Here is a 20,268-nt window from a genome sequence, read left to right as displayed (position 1 = left end):
AGTGTGCAGCACAGCACTGCCCCACCTGGAGGCTTGGCGTGTTCTTCCCTCTGTGTAAGCTGATGGTCATATAAGAGGCACTTCTGGCTGAGTGTCTCAGATAACCTACGTGACGAAACGGGATGGTTGTTTCTAAATCCTGGCATTGACTCAATAATGAGAATTTCCTAATTTGTAATCTTATAACTTCAGATTTACAGAATGGTTACAGATTAGTAACAAAAGTTCCCAATATTCTTTTTCCAGCCAGACTCTCCAGGGGCTAACATTCTGCCCCATTGGTTCCTCTGTTCATCTTTCATGAAGTATTCAAAAGGAAGTGGTACCGTGATGCCCCTTTGTGTAGACCTGTCCATGTGTTTCATTTTTAAGAACAGAGATATTCTCTTAAATGTACACAGCACAGTGATAAAATTGGAAAGCACAGTATTGATGTCATGTTATTATCCATCCACAGAGCAGATGCCAGTTCTGTCAGTTGTGTGGGTGATGGCATTTCTGGTTTTTCCCCCTTAATGCCTAATTTTGAAATTTAAGTGAAGGCTGGAGCCTGGACTGGTCTGGCGGGTTCCTCCTCTACGGGTGGGCGGTGGAGGTTGGGGTTCTTGGATGGGCAACAGTTTATTACTTTACTGTTTTGGTGGATGCAATGGTAAATAGAAGCTGGTGTTCTCTAAGTGAATTGGGTTTTGTTTTATTTTTATTTTATTTTTTTAATTCTTGAGATCTCTTTCCTGCATGAAGCTGCTTTTCCACAGCAAACCTTTCGTTGTTCTTGTTCCAAAGGACTGGGCAAACAGGCAGTTACTTAGCAGTGCTAGCCAACCTCTGGCCCTTGTCATTCGAGGCCCTGTGCCACTACTGGGTTCCAGGCCTCAAGGGGTTGGGCATACTGAGTGAGGCTGGGCCTGAGTCACAGCTTGCTTTGGGCAGCGCCTGGACAGCCCTTGGGGAGTGGGGCACAGATGGAGGCACTCCCCCGCCCCCCTAATGGTTGGAAGGCAGGTGGCCTGCGACATGGTTTTAAGTTAATGAGGTCTAAACGTGAGCCTCGCTACGGCTTGGTCAGCATGTTCCCTGAAACCTGTTTTTACCAAGCTCCCTTTCTAAGGTGCTGGAAGTATAGCTACGGCCAGATGCATCCTGAGTTCCCTTCCAGCCTTCCCCAACTAGCGACCGGTGGTGGCCTATTTGTTGGCATTTTGAGGATGGTAGTGGGCCCCTGTCTGGTTGTGGGAAATTGTTTTTCACACACTAAATATAAATTGTTCTTCTTTAGAGGAAAGGCAGATTGGAAGAAGCCCCTGATAGTCCTGCTGTCACAGGCATTTTGCCAGTGGCTGGCACACTGAGACTTGAGTCACCAGATGGAGCAGAGGTGACAGGTGTGCCTGTTACCTTGAGGGTTCTATTAGGTGGAGGGCAAAGCTCCCTGTCTGATGGTTCTCGTAGTTGCTCAGGAGGCAGTAGTGTTATCAGCCTTGCAGGGTCCTGTGTCTCAGGCAGGAACTGAGCCTGGGCCACCTGCCAGCATCTGAAGACCCGCCAGTTAGTGTTTAGGTCCAGCTCCGAGGATGAAAGTGGTAGTGTCCCCTTTTCCTGGGTGAAACAAGAAGGGTGGAGAGCTGCCACCACTGCTGCTGGAGCCCTCTCTCCCTGCCTCCTCTGTCATACCTGTCTCCAGGGCTTTGGGAGGCTAGAATGATACAGAGGGATGCTGAGGGTGCGGGAGGTGAGCATAGTCCCTTGTGAAAGCTGGAACAGCTGCAGCACCTTGGTTCACTCCAGGTCCAGCCAGTTGGAGGGCTGTGTGAGAGGTGGAAAAGGCAGGCCCTACCACAGCCCTCCCTTGTTGAGTCCTAGCGGTGTGGGGCCCTCCCTGAGGGTAGTAGGGGGGCTCTGATTTCTGAACCCGCTGAGGGCTGTGCAGACATAAGGCTGCAGAGATAGTGTGGGGTTCCTCCTGAAAGTTCTAGTGTGACTGTTTGAAAGTACAACCCAGGCCACCCTGGAGTGGGGGAATACGGGCTAGGGCTCCAGTGCTGGGTCTGGAGCTCTGGGGATCTTTCTAATGATTTGTGGGTCCTGGCTCATGAGCACATGGTGGGTGTCTGAGGCTTTGCCCTACCCTTGCTGTCATTCTGGTTTGTCCTCTGTGATCTCAGATCTTGATTGCAAATAAATAATTTCAAGAGTGTTAGAGGAGGGACTTGCTGTGGTTGTGGTCCATGTGCATGTACAATTCTGGATATATTGTCTTTACTACATTATAACACTCACCCTGCCATGTTGGCAAGTCTTAGAATCATTTTTCATATCTGTAATCAGTGAGGCCAGGTGATAGCCGTGGCTGTTGACCGTGGCTATGACCGTGACAACTCAGCATGTTTGTGTGAACTCCTGTGGTGTGGATTACTGTCTTGGGATGGGTCAGATGGGCAGCATCTTTAAGGCAAGAACCATTTGACCCTAAATGTTTTCTTGTTGAATTGCAGGAAGCTCTTCGTGGGCGGTCTTGACTGGAGCACCACCCAAGGTAGGTGCCATGGCTGAATGCCAGGCGTTGCAGGCAGGCTGACCTTGGTCTTCAAGTTGTGTTGTGAATTCGTCTCTTACTACTACCTCAGGTTTCTTTAATTCTTCATTGATTTATTGTTTTGATTTCTGGGGTAAAAGGGCATTAGATTGGGCATTAGCAGGGGGCAGAGGGAATGCAATATTGGCTTTGAAAAGGTTGATATCGTCCTGATGTTTCACAGCAGAATTGAGAGAGAAATTAAACTGCAGCTTCCTAGTTCAAGGCCGAGGTAGGTTCTGGAGGTAGGAGGACTGTTAGTGTGCAGAGTGTGGTGGCTAGGCCTTTGCCCAGTGGTCACTGAGTTCAGATGTAGCAGGAAGAAGCTGGTTGTCAAGTGGCCTTCGAAGTTGTTCTGCCTTCTCTTAAACTTCACTTTACTGAATGCCTTTGCCAAAACCATGCTCAGTTGCAGCATTTCTAGTTTATAAGAAGACATGATGTACTCCACCATGTGGAGTCCCCATTCTTCCTCATGTGTTTTCTATCCTTTGTCCTCCTCCTCTGCCCCCAAACTAGTTGATGAGTCAGTTTAAAAGTTGCTAGTTGGCCCAGCCAGTGTGGCTCAGTGGTTGAGCATTGGCCTATGAACCGTGAGGTCACAGTGTGATTCCTGGTCAGGACACGTATCCCGGTTGCAGGTTCAACCTATGGGGGTGTGCAGGAGTCAGCTGATCAATGATTCTCCGTCATCATTGATGTTTCTCTCTCCCCCTCCCTCTCTGAAATCGATAAAAATATATATGTATTTTAAAAGTTGCTAGTTGTAGGGGGCGGCCTAGAAGGGGTCAATGGGGGGAAAAGGGAACATGTGTAATACTTTCAACAATAAAGATTTTAAAAATAATAAAATAAAAATGAGATTTGAAAAAAAAAGTGGCTAATTACTTTCCAGGTTAGGCTAGTGAATTAAAAGAGCAGCACTTGCACGTGTGTGTGCGTGTGTATATTTGCATGCCAGCTGTCATGCTGTGCTTAACGCTCTGGTGTGTGTGTCTGTTTCTGTCCTGATCTCTGAGCAGAGACTCTTCGCAGCTACTTCTCCCAGTATGGAGAAGTTGTGGACTGTGTGATCATGAAAGATAAGACAACCAACCAGTCTCGAGGCTTCGGGTTTGTCAAGTTTAAGGACCCGAACTGTGTGGGCACAGTGCTGGCCAGCAGACCACACACACTGGATGGTCGAAATGTAAGTCCTGCTGCAGCTGAGATCCTCGCCCCTTTCTCTGTCACTTATCCTTCAGCTCACTGGATTACCTGAGCTTTTGTGGATGTTTATGTTAAAGACTCTTTCCTGTGGGGTTGATCTAAAAGGACTAAGGCTTACCCTAGCCAGTTTGGCTCTGTGGACTGAAGGGTCCAACGTTCGATTCCAGTCAAGGGCACATGCCTGGGTTGTGGGCTCAATCCCCAGTGGGGGGTGTGCGGGAGGCAGCCGATCAATGATTTTCTCTCATCATTGATGTTTCTCTCTCCCTCTCCCTTCCTCTCTGAAATAATAAAAATATATTTTAAAAATATTTAAAAATAAAAAAAAAATAAAAAGGACTAAGGCTCTGGGCCTAGCTGGTTTTGCTCAGTGGATAGGGTGTCGGCCTGCGGACTAAAGGGTCCCAGATTCGATTCCAGTCAAGGGCACCTGCCCCGGTTGTGGTCTTGATCCCCAGTGTGGGGCATGGCCTGCGGACTAATCAATAATTCTCTTTCATCATTGATGTTTCTATCTCTCTCTCTCCCCCTCTCTCTAATCAATAAAAATATATTTTAAAAAAAGGTTAAGGCTTTGTATTCAGACTGGAGGTTGGAGTAGGGTATGGATATGGACATGGTGTGAATTGATTGCAAGTGCTAGTGTGCTGTGCTATTGGCTGCTGTTGTTGACACCTTCTTTTCTAGAGAAAAGATCCTCATATTTACAACTGGCTCATTTGAAACTTCCTACAGATCGACCCAAAGCCATGTACACCTCGGGGAATGCAGCCAGAGAGGACGCGGCCAAAAGAAGGCTGGGTAAGGGGCTGGGTGGGCAACCTTGCATGTTCAACAGCCAGTTTAAAGATCACATGTGCCTTTGCTGTTGTTCTTTTTATTTTTGTTTCTTTGTTTCCAATTACAGTTTACATTCAGTATTATTCCATATTAGTTTCAGATGTACAGCATCATGGTTAGACAAACGTGTCTTTGATTGGAATTTTTGCTCATAAAGATTAGGAGTGACTGAAGGTCATCTTTGACACTTGACCAGCTGAGAATTGCTCAGATTTATTCAGCACTTTAAATTTTTTTAATCTTGTAGCCAAGAAGATAATTTTTATTAGTCTACCTTAAAAAAAAAATGACAGCTCACACTTGTTTATCATTGGAGCCGTCTGCTTTTATCTGCCCCAATTACTCTCAGCCTGCCCAAAAGGGCCGAGAGAAATTTCTTTTCCCACTCCCTCACTCCTCTCTTACTTGGTGACCTGGTCATCCTTAACTCTGAGATTTTCACCTCCCAGCTCTGCAGCCGCTCCCCTCCAGACACAAAGCTGGTGGCTGGTCACTTGAACAGCCAGTGTAATGACTCCTGGAGATTTTCTGAGCTGTGTGTGGCCCCTGGTGCTGGGTCAGCTGGAACAGACCTGTCTTTTGTCGCTTACTGCCCACATCTTCCCTTCCACCACCCAGCAGTTCTCAGAGAAGACTGTCACTCAGAACGCTTCCGTCCCCATAGAAAGCCCTACTGAACAGAACTGGGCTGGAGGCTGTTGAGAAGCTGCACACAGGCTCCACACACACCTGTCTGATCTAAGTGGAGGCTTGAGATCTGCATTTCTAGCAGGATTCCAGCTGCTGCTGGTAGGGGCCTCAGACCCTTGAAACCATTTTTATTTTTCCAGATTTCTATTAGAAAAGTATTCAAGTTACAGAAAACTAGATTAATCAGTTTTTATAATTTTCCAGTTATCTATATTAATATTCATCTCTGTCTGCATAAACCACTCCTAAATTCTGGAGCATGAATTTTCTAGAAGTCCAGCCTCCCACAGAATCCCCATCCCCACAACTAAGATGCCTAAGATGTCACCCATGTCCACACTGCCAGCTCATATTTCTATGACTGTCTCACAAATGACCTTCACAGCTTTTCAGACTGAACTCCAATCAGGGTTCAGATTGTATTTGCTTATTAACGGTCCTTTAGTCTCTTGGCAACTTTATTAAGACAGAATAAGCACAGGCCATAATACCTGGGGAACCCTCACTCATCCCCAAAATTGCTAATCAAGAGCAGTTGGAACGACTTAACCCATAAGCTCCTTGGGGGTGTTAGACGTGGAGGGGGTTGGGAGGAGCAGCATTTCAGGGCAGGAGCTGAAGTTTTGGTCAACAAATTGAAAATCACCATCTGAAATTAATTATGGAGGCCCTAGGTAGTTTCCTTACTCTCCTGAAATCCTTTGTTTCACAGTGTAGACCTTTAAGTTCGGTAACTGTTGTAGTTCAGAATCTTTGAACAGAGTACTACAGTCTACTTGAAAATGCATTTGAAATAGCGCCACCACAGTGCTGGACTTGGTCTCCTTGGGTCTCTGGGAAAATGCTGTTCTTGGTTCTCTTTGGACCCCCTGGGACTTTCAGAGTATTCGGTGGCTTTAGCGGCTCTCAAACCCATGCAGACACTTAACTTACAACCCTGGGGCTCGTGCTGAGGGCTCCCTACATGGTCTAACCAACTTTTCTTTCTTGACACAGCAGAAAGGACCCAGGAACGATAACAGTAAATCAAATAAGATATTTGTTGGTGGAATTCCTCACAATTGTGGTGAGACAGAGCTCAGGGAATACTTCAAGAAATTTGGAGTGGTGAGTTGTTCCCGCACCGGCAGCACCCAGGCAGCAGCTGCTCAACTTGGCCTAGTTGGAGTGGGTATGGTGGCTCTGTCCTCTTGCCCCATACGCCCCCAGAACAGAACAACCAGAACCCATCCTTCCCCTTCATGGCCATTTACCATCCAGGAGAGTAGTCACGTCTTTTCCAGGCAGATGTAAGCTGGCCAGGCCGGCGTCCAGGAGGCTTTTCTAATGCCGCGACCCTTTAATACACTTCCTCATGTTGTGGTGACCCCCAACCATAAAATTATTTTGTTGCTACTTCATAACTGTAATTTTGCTACTGTTATGAATCGTAATGTAAATATCTGATGTGCTATATGTGTTTTCCAATGGTCGAGACCACAGGTTGAGAACTACTGCACTAGGGAGTGTTGGGGAGAAGCCAGCCTTCTGTCCCTCAATGGCAGGAAGGTGTGTTCCAGGTCAGGTTCACCTGGGACCTCTAGCTAGCTCCTCCTGCCCAGGATCCGAAACATGGTGCCCACCCCTGATAGCTGCAGCCAAGGGCAGGCCTGGCCTGGTGGCGGAGTTCCAGAGTAGAGACCATTCCCAGGTTCTTGTACCAGCAGCGTGGACCTCACTATATGGGGGACCGTGGCCCAACCGTAGCCCAACCGTATTGCTTCCTCTGGCAGTTCTCACTGTCCTCCAGGCTGCCAGGCTTCACAGGATATGTTTGGCTCTGTGTCCTGCTCATTGTTGCCTCTATGATACAGACCTTCCCCCAGGGATGATCCTGTTTTCTGGAAGAGGTTAAAATCCTTTAGAATCTCATGGGGGTTAGAGTTAATCAGGGTCATATAGGAAACTTAGTTCTAATGGGGCCAGCAGAGGAAAAAAACTGGGCTAGGGTGCAAGTGTGCATGGGGCCATTGCACAGGCCCCTGTTGCTCAAATGCCCTGTCAGTGGTGTGGCCCCGCCTGCTGCTGTATTGTGTTTGTCAGGTGTTGAGTGTGCGAGGGCTGAGTGGCCTGGGTTTAGGAATGCCAGAGCACATGATGAGGGACACACTTATTGAGTGTAGTGGAGGTGGGGGGAGGGCAGTGAGGGCTGGATCAGCAGGACAACCAGGCCACTGACCAAGGGAGGTCCTGAAGCACAGTGCTCTGGGTCATTCCATCCTAGCGTTTTGAATGAGGAGGATGCCCTATGAGTCTCCTGGCTGTCACCTCCCCTATGGAGTGGTGGCCTGGGCCTCTGGCCTCATGAGTCTTGGACATCATCTTCTGGAAGGCAGCCTTTTGCCTCAAGACTCCCAAGACTGGAGACTTCCCAGCAGGCATTTGGCTTGGGACTTATGTTCTAGCCAGAGGTGCTCATAGGCATGTGGCATCCAGGTCCTCAAACAGCCATTTTCTCTTGCAGGTCACAGAAGTGGTCATGATCTACGACGCAGAAAAGCAGAGGCCTCGAGGTAAAAGAGATGGAGTTTGTCCTTGACCTTCCCCCTCAGATGGCAAACTATCTCACAATTAGGTGGTGGTTGTAGCAAGCATTGCCTCAGTAAAGGGTGGTTTGGAGACAAATGATTAAAACATAGGCTCTTCCTGTGCAGCCCCCAGCTTGTCTGTGCTCCCCAAGGTCAGACATTACTGTCTTTTTTTTTTTTTTTTTTTGGCTCATTCTTTTAAAGTTTTTACAATTTGACATGAATTTGAACATGGTTTCTGTTCTTTAATGTGCACTGAAAGACTTGTGTCCTTTTCCATTGTGACCTTCTTCAGTTAAGACTGTCTCTTGCCTTCAGTTCATGCCAGTGTAGTTTGTCTCCTGCCTTCAGCTCATGCCAGTGTAGTCAGAAGTCTCATTTCACGTTGTCAGGCCAGATCTGCTACAGCTCAGCTTGAATGTGGAGTTTCCCTTATTCACCTCATGCTTTTTTCCTGTTTTTCTTATTTTTCTCCTCAGTCAGTGGGGCTGGCGGGAGGAAGGGCACATCCCCTCCAGGGCAGCCCACCCTTGCACGTCTGGCCTGGGCCAGCCGGCAAATGACATCCATGCCCTTTTGGGTTTGGTGGTTTTACTTTTTTTGTTTGTTTGTTTTTTGTGTGGCTGCTGCTCTTTGTCCCTGCCCATTTGTTTTGTTTCATCAGCTGCTTTGGGCCCTGGCCAGGAGCTGATCTGCCGGTCCAGGCCCTACAGCCCCTGCCCTGCGGAGACCCCTAGAGCGCTGGGCTGCCGTCCGCAGCATGCGCCCGCCATGCTGGAGAATAGTTTGCCATTTGAACTTCCATCCTCTTACTCCATGATTAAGTAATGTCTCCTCCCTTCATGTTGATTAAGCTGTTAAGTCATAGTCTTAATTTTAACATAGACGTACATGCTTAGTGACATATTAAGTGTTTCATAGTAAATATAGTAATAATATTAAGTAAGTTGTTTTCCTTTCTCTCTGTGAATTTTTGTGATTAACGATCTCTCTTTAGATTTCTCTTCTCCAGGTGCTAAATTATATCACACAGGTACAGGCCATCCTGCAGTCAGAGGAGGGAGCGGGCTTTGCTCCAGTGGGGTGTAAACGAAGTTTCAGTGTGTTTCTGTGCCGCTTCCTCAGTGGTGATGTCGCCTCTTGACACAGACGCGTCCCTAGACGTCCCGCCCCAGGCTCCTTACCCACGAGTCACCGCCTCTTGTGCCCTAATGGACCTCGCGAACCCTGTGGTTTCAGATACTCCTGCACTCTGAGAAAATGTTACCTTGTAATATGCGTTTATCACCCGTGCTGTGTTTCACCATTGCCTCTGATCTTGTGAAGCCTCAGGACATGGGGATCCCGAGGCTGCTTTTAGATTCCCCAGGTCACTCACCCTCTCCCAGGCCACCTGCGGTCCTCACCCTGGGCCCAGGGCGGGAGGTGCAAGCAGGACAGGATGGTGGGGAGAAAACTTTGGGCTTGGTCCTGCGTTCCCCTGTGGTGCACACCGTCCTCAGCCACCTGGCTTTGTAGGTCTCTGCGAATCCCCGTGAGCTTCCGCGAGCGCTAGGCAAGCAGAGGGTAGGAGCACCACCCAGAGAAGCAGCTGGTCAGCAGGTGTCCCAGAAATAGCTCTTTCCGACCTTACTCTCCAGAAGCTCCCTCAAAGTCATCCCCCCACCCTCTCCTGTTGGTTTAAGACAGGTCCCTGTCTCAGGGGTTCTGCGTGTATCTGCCAGATGGCAACCCCTGACCTCTGGCCCACTCAGTCCTGCTTCTATCTTTGCTCCTCTTCCCTTTCTCCTGCTCTCCACCCTCCCACCAGCTTTGTCTCCTCTCCAATTTTGCTGTCATGGTTCCGTTTCTTCTCTCACGCCACATGTAGATTCTGTGTGCATGCATGTGCAGAGAGAACAAGACCAAAGGCTCCTGCATCCCAGCTGTCCCTCCCTGCTAGTCTGTCACCTGACTTTCTGAGCTGCCTTCTCTGTTTCCATCCTCCCACTGCCATTTTGCCTGTGATCTTCCCAGGTGGTCTCCAGCACAGGCCTGCCCCTAGCTCCACGCCTCTGCCACAGAACACTGTCCCTGTGCCCCTTCCCCACGCCCATCTTCAGCCCCTTCTTGGCTTTGGCACTTCCCCTCGCCCATCTTTTGTCCTTTGGGATCTCCTGGCAGCTGTCTGCCACGTGTCCTTTTGTGCTCACAGCTGATGGGCCCCGGGAGCAAGGGCAACAGACTGAGGACCAGACACGCCACGTTAGCCGGGTGGCCACGCTCACCCAGACCAACCAAACTTCGTTTATACTGCCACTTCCTTGCATTTGGAAAATGCTAAATTATTTTCTGTTTAAATTTTTCTTTGATGACATGGTGCCTCTTGCTCTTGCTGCTGACAGCAGAGTTGACCTGCTGGAACCCGCTGTGGCCTGTATCTTTGTGTATTTTATTACATAGATGTGTGCAGATAGATACCTGTATACATACGTATGTGACCTTGACAGGACTCCTTGGGCTTACCCAACAGTGTTGGATAAGCCTAGCGAGGCACTAACTGTGGTATAGACCGTACTGTTAACGCCTAGGACAATATATGGCTGCTGTCAGCACTAGCTGCAAAGCACATTGCAAGCCGAGGGGGAGAACCCTGGGTTTCAGCGAAGCAACAGTGCATCCACAGGACACCTGCGACTGAGGCGGAGTGCTCCACTGCTCCCTGCCTTGTACTTGTCTTCCACAGAACGTTCTAGCAACAACAGGGCATACCCTGCAATGTTTCATGGCCCTTGCTGTTGGGCTGTTCAGGCTGCTGCTCCCTAAGAGGTGCCCTGGTTGTTCCAAAGTGTCCAATTGGAACCCCAGCTTGAGCTGGGCCCAGGCGTCCGGCGGGTCCCCCTGCCTCACTCACTTGCTGGATAGGCCTGCAGCCCCCTCCCTCACTTGCTTCGCTGAAGCCCTGGGTTGATCCTTCGGCCCGTCCCTAATACTGTTCATCATCCTGTTTTGTGTCACAACACCCTGCTACCTTGATTCACTCTTCGTCGTTGGCTAGGTTTTGGATTTATTACTTTCGAGGACGAACAATCAGTGGACCAGGCTGTCAACATGCATTTTCACGACATCATGGGCAAAAAAGTGTGTAGTTGTAGTTTTATTTTACCTTAAGACCAAACCAAGTCTCAGGCAACTGAGGGATGTCACTGGAAACAAAAATTCCTTCATAGAAGAGGTCCGGGTGAGAGGTGCTGGGACCCTCGACTGTGAGGTGGGATCTGGGCCTCTGGAGACTTGGGTGGTGGGCGGTGGGCCTCCAGTGACATTGCGGGTTGCCTCAGGCTTGGTTCCAGTGACCACTCCTTCAGATGTCTGAACTGTATTCCAATTGTTCATCCACCCCGCGATGGGCAGCCAACCTTTGAGAACAGGTTTCATGTAAAACTGAAAGAAATGTAAACATCCTGAAGGATTGGTTGTTTTAATTGGGTCACTTACTGTGAAACTCCGGTACCAACCACATGCTCTCGATAGTACTTAACTCCATGCAGTCAAGTGACCTCTGGTTGTTTCATCTTCATACTGTGTTGCCACCATGGAGGTACTGTCAGAAAGTGGCCCGTAACTACTCATTTGCCTGGGCCCTTCGAGCTTTTGGAGAACTTAACAGTAAAATGAGTAACTGGCAGAAATGCTGTCGTGTGGGGTTCCTTATAGTCAGCAAAGTCTGGGCCCACGTTTTGGTAGGATCCCTGTTTGGGTCCTTGTAAAGCCTGCTCAGCGCACCCCGGCGGCAGTCCCGGGTGTGTGTTCCCAGTTTCTCCTCATTCTGGTCAGCATGCCCAGCCCTTCCGATTGAGATACTGGAGGAAGCATGGCACTGGGGTCTGCCCAGGTAGTCTGCTCCCTGATGTTCAACAGGGCAGCCGTTGAACCAGGGAACCAGGGAACCAGGTTTCCCTGCAGGGTTAATCCCATTTGAACCCAACTAAGTGGGAGACACATACCTCACTCCGAAACTCAATGAAGCTTTTAGTTTAAGCCATCATGAGGACTTCAAGGATACACACCAGTTAAGAACACAAGATCAGAGGAGTCCACATTCAATAGTTGAAGGTCCTGTGACGTTCAAAACTCGGAAGAAATGAGGTGCGGCTTCAGGAGCAGAAAGGTCTGCTGAGTGCACGACCTGTCCCTGCTCCAGGCTGCCAGCCACCTGCTGTGGGATGCAGGGTATCTGGGTCTGGACTGCTCAGAGCTGACACTAAGAGGGTTTCTCTTGCCGGCGGGAGTCTGGCTTCTGTCTCAGCACCTTCACTAATCCCCACCAGTTCTTCAGTGGGGATTTCCGACTAACAGGCTCCCGTCCCACTTTAATTAAAATCAGAATAGAGTGACTTTTGCGCTCCCATAGGAAGAGAGTAAAGGGCCTTTTTTAATTACAGGGGCTGCTTTTCTTTGTAAGCAAGAGCCAAATTTCCTTAAGGAGAATGTGTGAAGATCCTTTAGCTTCAGCTCTTTGACTCTCCCTTGGTTCTGCTGCCCAGTTGCCTTTAGCTAAGGGAACTTCATTCCCATCAGAGGAGTGGCCTTGAGGCATCAGGAAGGGGGGAGGGGTCTTTTGTGCCTCTGTTTTCAGGGAGCACTGACAGAATTCTGGTACCTAATGGTTATTTAGCTCACCAGACTAAGACCCCAAGGATGACTCTATGTGGATCTGTTGTCCCGCTTATTAAAGTTTATCCAAAAAGAAAAAATCCAGGATTCTCAAATGCTGAGACAACTCTGGAAGTGGGGCATCTTTTTGCCAATGAGCAGCATAAGTGGGGTAATCACTACTTCCTGCTATGCTGACGTCTCCCCTGGCTGTGGCTCCTGACATGTCCAAAGAGGAAGAGTCCTGGGCTGCTGACCCAACACAGTATGAAGATTGCTTACTGATCCAAATGTCCATTTTATTGCATGTTTGTTTACTTTTTGTTAGATGTAATGTAAGGCTCTTTATCATATCCATTCCCTCTGACATTATTTTGAGTTAATTGAGATTTTTTAAGCGTTAGCCTGGGGAAGGTAAGTCTTTATCTTCCTTTAGACATTTTAAATTAAAAACCTAAGTAAACCAACTGTGTTTCTCAGGTATGAGCTGAAGGTGCAGGCAGGGTGGGTGGGCTCCGAAGAGATCCCCCACCACCATGATGCGGCCAGGGGCGGGCTCCTGCCACTCAGTGCTCCCAGGGCTGTGATTATTGGGATGGCCCTGGTCTCTGTCCCGGGTTTATGAGGCTGTTGAAAGAGGACACTGCTCTTTTACCTTGACTGAGAGACCCTTGTCGTGCATAAAATGCTCAAGGGTCCCTGCTCTGCAGCACATAGGGCTTAGCATGTCACAGTCACATCTGTTGTACCTGAGAAACATTTTTTAAATATAATAATTAAAACAGAAAAAAAAATCTTTTTAAAGAAAAAGCTACTGGCCTAAATAAGGTATATAGTTAAGTATTTAGTTTTAAGTTATAATAAGATGCTAAGTGTAGTCATAAGTTACCTGAGGGTGTGTCTGAAGGGAAGGGGCCTGGGATCCGTGCGTCCCCCTGAACCAGACCTCGGTTTGTCTAGGTGGAGGTTAAACGGGCTGAGCCTCGCGACAGTAAAAGTCAAGTGCCTGGACAGCCAGGGGCCAGCCAGTGGGGGAGCCGCGTCATGCCCAGTGCTGCCAATGGCTGGGCAGGCCAGCCCCCTCCTACGTGGCAGCAAGGATATGGCCCACAAGGTAAGATTCTTCCCGGGACAAGCTACTGCACCCACTTTTCCAGACTTAGTGCAGAGGTGGGGCTCCCTACTCAACGGGGCCCTGGGTTCCGCCTTGTCACCAGGTCCCTCTCAAGAGTGGTGTGGTCCTTGGTGGTATGTTTGGGCCCCGGCCAAGTCCATGTTTGGGGTTTGGGCCAGCAGGGCTGCAGTGAGCATCCTTGCCCTTGCGGTCTGGGGTGGTTTACTTAGGTTCTTTCACCGACAGGTCAGGATAACCTGGTGGGTTTTGAGACTCTGAGGGTGAGCAAGTGAGGTTTTTGCCTGGCTAGGAGAGTCCTGCTTCTTTGGTTCTTTGGGTCTTTTCTGTTCTCCAGGTTTTAGGCTGGCATCAGCTGGGCTGTTGGGTCCTCTGTGTGGGGTGCAGAGAGTGGTTAAGGACAGCCTGGCAGGATGGTTGGAGAGGGGGGCCCTGGGATGGGATCTGGGAACCTCCATCCTTGTTGGAACCCAAATAAGCAGCAGCGTCCAGAGAGGAGCGGATGAAAGCCAAGTGGGCCTGTCTGTACCCAGGGCCTCCAACGCCCCTGATATTGCAGAGCTGTCCACACAGGTCAAGGCTTTATCCCTGCTCTCCAGAGCTGTCGTTTTTAAAACCTCCATCTATTGCAAAATGAAACACCTCCAGTAAACTAATTCCAGACACTCATCCACCAGCAGGTGAAGGACCCATGCTTGGCCGGTAGTCAGGCCTGAGATGCCACACCTGCACCTGAGTCTGATCTGTGGGCGTTCCCTCCATCCCTTTTGACGGTTCTGTTTAAGAGCCAGGGCCATTGACCCAGTGGCTTTTCTCTGAATCCTCCCCTGTGGAAGAGGACATGGACAGCAACACCTGGTGTTCTTGGGATCACAGGGCATGTCGAGAGGGGCTCCAGGAGAGTTCCACCAGTGATGGCAATCGTGCTATGAGAGTAGGAGGGCAGGGCGGTGCTTGGTGTCCAGTTGGTGACATTGGCCTAACACAGCACCAATCCCCATCTTTGTTTTCTGATTTAGGAATGTGGGTGCCAGCAGGACAGGCAATTGGTAAGTCTTTGTTCGGGAAACGGGGAGATGACAAAATCTGAAGTGCAGTGGGCCCCTGGCAGGCCTGGGTCTGGGCAGGTGGGGGTAGTGTGTGCCATGCTCTCCCTCACCCTGTATCCTGTGTTCCAGGTGGCTACGGACCGCCCCCTGCGGGAAGAGGAGCTCCCCCCCCACCCCCGCCATTCACCTCTTACATTGTGTCTACTCCTCCTGGAGGGTTCCCTCCTCCACAGGGCTTCCCACAGGGCTACGGCGCCCCCCCACAATTCAGTAAGTCCTGGGGCCATGGGTGGTCTTTTCAGCACACCTTTTATAGACTGCCTAGAGCTCGCACTGGGGGTGTAGTCGGAAGCCTGTCGTGGTTCCTCTGCCTGGAGGAAAAGGATGGGCTGGCCTTGTGGACTCCATATTTGTTGACTTCGGCCTCCTTATGGGCCAGCCGCTCGAGTTGTAACAGCACGAATACCTTGTTCTTCCTCATGGCCATGCCTCGAACGGGCCTCTCGACCTAATCGCTGTGATTCACAATTGAGGGGCTTCAGGTCTTGATTCATTTTCCTCTGTGCTTTACTTTGTGGTTGAAGATCTGAGTGTCGAGCATCCAACTCACTGGGAAGGTTAGGGTTCTCCTCTGACCTCAGTAGCCTCAGAACAAAAGGGCACAGCCTAGCCTGGCTGGAGCGGCTTGGTGGATTGTCATCCTGTGCACCGAAAGGCAGCTGGTTCGATTCCCGGTTAGAACACATACCTGGGTTAGGGATTTGATGCCTGGTTGGGTTGCATTCAGACGAAAACTGATTGATGTTTCTCACATCAATACTCTCTCCCCCTCTCTAGGAGCTGGGTTCCATAGTAAGGAGGAACCCCTCACATAACTCAGATGGCCACATACCATTTCACCAACATAAAGGGTCCTACAGTCTTTTTACTAATAAGTCCTTGGGGTCCAGGTGTGTCATTCTTGGGGCAGTGTGGACCACATTGGTAGGCTCAGTGACTACAAGTGGTCCGTGGCCGAGGACTGGGCAATTCAGTTCTGTGGCCTGGAGCAGGGCCTCATGATGGATGACATTGCCTTGTGGCTCTTCAGAGAAAAGGTGTGTCTGCTTTAACAGGACAAGAGGTGGATAGAAACTTCATCTGCAGCCTGAGGATGAAACATGGATTGGGTGTGTCTTTTGTCTTCTCAAAGCACATGGGTTGGACTGTGTTGGAGGGTTGACTTCTGTCCTTCTAATGAGCATTCCCGAGCAGTGAATTACCAGCCAGCACCTACCACAGGCACCTAGTTCCTGGGCCTGCTTCAGCTCCCGCTATCCCAACTGCCCACAGTTTTCATGCCGGTCTCTTACCCTTCATCCTCAGGGCCTGGCCGCACATGTGTTTCAGATCGAAATCCTGTGAAGGCTCCTGGTGTCTGGGCCGTGGGTAAGCATGGTGTCTGTTTTTCTGTCCTGTTTGCAGGTTTTGGCTATGGGCCTCCACCTCCACCGCCAGATCAGTTTGCGCCACCAGGGGTCCCCCCTCCACCTGCCACTCCTGGGGCAGCACCTCTGGCCTTCCCGCCGCCTCCCTCTCAGGCTGCCCCGGATATGAGCAAGCCCCCAACGGCACAGCCAGACTTCCCCTACAGTCAGTATGGTGAGTGGCCATGCCTCCCCCTGACTTCCTCCCTCACAGGCGGATTTCCCACCAGTGTTTTCTGGGTCGGGTGGTCTGAGGTGTGGGAGTTGTTGGAGAGTTCACGTGACCTAGGATCAAGCAAGCATCAAGTGGGATTTTGGTTGCTTGGGTTTTTGCCAGGGCGCTAATCATAGAAAAGCATGGATTGCACAGCAGGTGATCCCGGGCCTATGGGTTTGGAAAACAGGCTATAACTGGGCCCCTAAGAGGATGGTGCAAGGGCTGCAATTGCTGTTTGGCTGAGGACATACCCTGCAGGCCTGTCCCTTCGGTGCCTCGGTTATCCGAGTGCAGAGCGCAGGCAAGAGTGTCAGCTGGGTGGTCTTGCTCTGGTCTGGGGCAGGTACTGGCTTTGGCGTTGGCTTTGTGCTTCACTTGAGGGGCTAGTCGTGGAGTAGGTGCTTCTGAATCGGGTCTGCAAGGTGACAGCTGAGTGGGGGAACTCTTGTGAGGACAGGGTGTGGCCTTGGGTCTCTCCCCACACTGGGGTCAGTCCCCTGCCTGCCATGAGGGGCCAGGGCCTTCAGGTCTCCTGTGAGAGTTTCAGCCCCTGGTTTTCCATGTTATGGTGTGAACTGTGTGTCATCCAAGACCACAATATCTACAAGTCGGTCCACTCTTACCCTCTAATGCAGTCCCGCCAGCTGACCAGATGCCCCCCAGCACCCCTGCATTGTACACTCTTGTTCCCTTCGGGGCCTTGCAGGGCTGTGGTCACTGAGTACATGGGTTCTCGACCCTGCCTGGAACAGGACGTGTTGGCGACAGACATGTGAGCGGCCCTGGGTGGGGGTGTACATGATCTCGAGTGTGTCCCCTCCCTACCACCCTGGGGTAGTCACCCTGGTCTCGTCTCTCGCCAGGCCTGGGTACCTATTCTCAAGACCCGGCGGGCTTCGGGCCCATACTTTGTTTACACTCTTATGGTCAGGCTGAGCAGTGATATGGCCTAGGTAGGTGGCGCCTCCTCATGCACGGTCCTCACCTGCCTGCACCCGGGCACCGGACGTTGCCTCCTCTGCTGTCCCGGGCGGGGTGGAACCACACTGCCCTCTGGGACACAGCCCAGGAGCTCTGCCTCCGAGTGTGTCCCCAATTGGGAATCCGGGGGCCCTGGGATGGCCTTCATCCAAAGTGTGTGGTCCGGGTGGGCAGGGAGCGAGGACAGTGCTGCCCCTCATTCCAGAAGTGTCTTCATACCCACCAAGGCCAGTAGTGCAGGGTCAGGGTCCTTTTTAGAGAGGGACCTGCCCCACTCAGATGGGCTCTGCAGGTGCAGCCAACTAGAGTCATTGAAGCCTAATGGTCCGCATGTAGTCCCTGCCCACTCCCATGTATGGAAGCCTCCAGGTTGGGTCAACTCTGGAGGGAGGACCGTCTGGGGCCTGAGGTGCATCTGGAGGGAGGCTAGGGCAGATTAGATGTTTCCTTCAATCCTGAAAGTCATGCCTGAGCTCACCCTGCATTGTACTTGAAAACAGACTTTCTAGGAACCCAAGGTCCGCGGAGCTGGTCCAGGTGATTGATATGTGTCTCCAAGCCCAAGGGTCTCTCCTGACCCTCAGCTCTGCCACCAGGGCTCCTGCCCTAAGTCTTTGGGGACAAGTGAGGGTTGGTCAGAATCAGACAGGACAGACCGTGGGTCCACAAGGTCTCACAGACTCTTTTATTTCTGTGCGGAGACAGGGTCCTGCTAGGGTTTGAGGGTGGGCTTTTTCTGGAGACACGTGCTCCTGGGGGCCCAGTGATGTCAGGTGGGAGCGGGACCCTGGGTCCTGTTGGTGGGACCAGCTCCCCCGGCCACTCATTGCACTCTTTCGCCGCAGGTTATGGACAGGACTTGGCCGGCTTTGGGCAGGGTTTCTCAGACCCCAGCCAGCAGCCCCCCTCCTATGGGGGCCCCTCAGTGCCAGGCTCCGGGGGCCCCCCTGCTGGTGGAAGTGGCTTCGGACGAGGTCAGAACCACAATGTTCAAGGATTCCACCCCTACCGACGCTAGCTAGCTGGTGCCACGCAGGCGGCTAGATGGCTGAGACCCAGGATTCGAAACTTGTGAACTCGTGACAATCACAAACTTGGCAGAAAAACCGCGATTCAACCTTGGGGGGAGGGGCAGACGTGAGGCTTTTGGAGGCGGCTGTGGGTGTCTGAACTGAAGTTTTTAAATATATTTCTTTCTCTAACCCATCAGCACAATAAAAAAAAAGTCACTGGTTCAACAACAGGGTTTTAAAAAGTCTTCAGCTTTAATTCAAAACTTCAGGTTTCTTTTTCTTCCTTTTTTTTTTTTTTTTTTGAAATTATTTTCCTGAGCCTTTTGTTTTACCGTAGATTGTAAACTTTTATGTTAAAGAAAAAAATATACATTTACAAATTGTGAGATTTTTAAGAGAAATTTTCTACAATGTATACTGGCTTATTTTTTAATTTAAAACAGGGTTTCTGTCGGCACTGGTGGAAGTGAGGGGCATTTTTGGTCCCCGTACTCCTGGCTTTGAGGGTTGGGACTCATTGGTCCAGAAACTCTGGAGCTTAAAAAAGCAGTCTACTGAGTGTGTTTCGTTTTTGTTTATTCCTTGCTTTTGTCGATTGATCTGCCTGGCGGTGTCTGCAAGTGCACCGTGGGGGCTGCACCCGCCTGGCTCGGCTGGCAACCACCCCGCGTCCAACTGCATCAAGGACCAGGAGGTCTTGTCAGCCTACTTCCCGCGCATGTGGCTTCAGGGCGTCCCCACTGACCAGTTTGACCCTGGTTTGAATAAAGAGAAGTGCGTTTGGATTAGAACCCATGTTGTGTCATTTGTTCCCTCCCTGCAGAACCCCGCCCACAGGAGAACCCGCATCTACCCTGGCTCCTCCGTGGTCTTGCAGTGACTTGAGGCCTGCTTCAGGGCAGGGCCTGGCCCCAACCTTGGTGGGTCTAGGAGTCTTTGGGTTCTGGCAGATGTGGGTTTTAGGATGTTTAGGCTGGGGCCCGGTGAGAGCTGCAGTGCCAGCATGAGGTTCTGGAATTCATAGCCACTCGCTGGGTGCCAAGGAAAAGGCATACAGACAGATCTGGCTGGGGATTGGCCAGACCTCCCCAGTCCCTCTGGGAGTGATACCTGGACTGTGCCCTTGGGAAGGACACTCAGCCTTTGCACAAATTGGGCTGTTGACATGGGTGATGTGGGCATTGGGGCATTCAGTCAGGGCCCTGGGATGAAGCATGCTGGCTGGGACACTTATTAGGGCCCAAGAGGCAGGGCTGGGCCAGGGAGTAGGGCAGCTTGCTCCCAGCCCTTGGGCCAAGTCCACATGGATCCTAGAGATGAGTGGGAGAGTGGGTAGGAGGCTAAGGGGAGCTGAGAGCCCTGGGGCCAGGAAGTTGGAATGGGATCTGATATCCCACAAGGGCTACCCCCTCCTGTTGGACACATATAGGCCTGGCCTGCAAAGTCCTTCCAGGCTCCGATATTTTGGACTACATTTTCTTGACTGTCCCTCATCCCAGATGCTCAGGACTTTGACATTCAATGAAGCTCCCATTTGCAACCCTGAGAAGGGAGGTGAGTCAGAGCTTGCAGGCTGGACTCCCTTTTCGGAGGCTGGTCTGGCCTCTTGGAGAGGTGGGGACAGGTCCTGGGTCACAGGAGTCTGGCCCCTGGGGAAGAGCTGTGACCAGTTGTTCTGGGTGTGTGGCTCTCCTGTAGCCACTGAGCCATCACCACAAACTGGCTTAAAACAACAATGTTTATTCTTTCACAGTTTAGAGATCAGGAGTCTGACATGGTCTCAAAGTATGTCATTGGGGGCCATTATTTTGTCATTTTAAAGATCACAGACAAGATTTTAAAATATAAAAAACAGAGTCATCCAGAATGGTTTGATGCCTCCAATGTGCCAGGC

At 50.7% G+C, this 20,268-nt stretch overlaps 1 protein-coding gene across 1 annotated transcript; it reads left to right on the top strand.

The window, feature by feature from the left end:
• Nucleotides 1–2,455: 2,455 nt before the first annotated feature.
• DAZAP1 (DAZ associated protein 1) lies at nucleotides 2,456–18,604 on the top strand. The gene is made up of 12 exons (XM_015564640.1): nucleotides 2,456–2,536; nucleotides 3,598–3,764; nucleotides 4,520–4,585; nucleotides 6,311–6,421; nucleotides 7,818–7,866; nucleotides 10,919–11,001; nucleotides 13,477–13,630; nucleotides 14,668–14,697; nucleotides 14,827–14,967; nucleotides 16,162–16,338; nucleotides 17,087–17,152; nucleotides 18,207–18,604. The coding sequence occupies exons 2-12, from the start codon at nucleotides 3,651–3,653 to the stop codon at nucleotides 18,377–18,379; spliced, it is 1,164 nt and encodes a 387-aa protein (XP_015420126.1). The 5' UTR covers nucleotides 2,456–2,536; nucleotides 3,598–3,650; the 3' UTR covers nucleotides 18,380–18,604.
• The last annotated feature ends 1,664 nt before the right edge of the window (nucleotides 18,605–20,268 follow it).

This window comes from Myotis davidii, unplaced genomic scaffold (assembly GCF_000327345.1).
Source record: "Myotis davidii unplaced genomic scaffold, ASM32734v1 scaffold198, whole genome shotgun sequence".
In the NCBI taxonomy this organism is placed as follows: domain Eukaryota; kingdom Metazoa; phylum Chordata; class Mammalia; order Chiroptera; family Vespertilionidae; genus Myotis; species Myotis davidii.
This window is presented reverse-complemented; position numbering and strand designations above follow the sequence as displayed.

Excerpts from the sequence above, each read along its gene's own strand:
- DAZAP1 (XM_015564640.1), top strand. The coding sequence starts at position 3,651 with ATGAAAGATAAGACAACCAACCAGTCTCGAGGCTTCGGGTTTGTCAAG. Across the intron at positions 4,586-6,310 it reads CGCGGCCAAAAGAAGGCTGG|CAGAAAGGACCCAGGAACGA; the intron begins GTAAGGGGCTGG and ends TTCTTGACACAG. Across the intron at positions 17,153-18,206 it reads GACGTGTTGGCGACAGACAT|GTTATGGACAGGACTTGGCC; the intron begins GTGAGCGGCCCT and ends CTTTCGCCGCAG.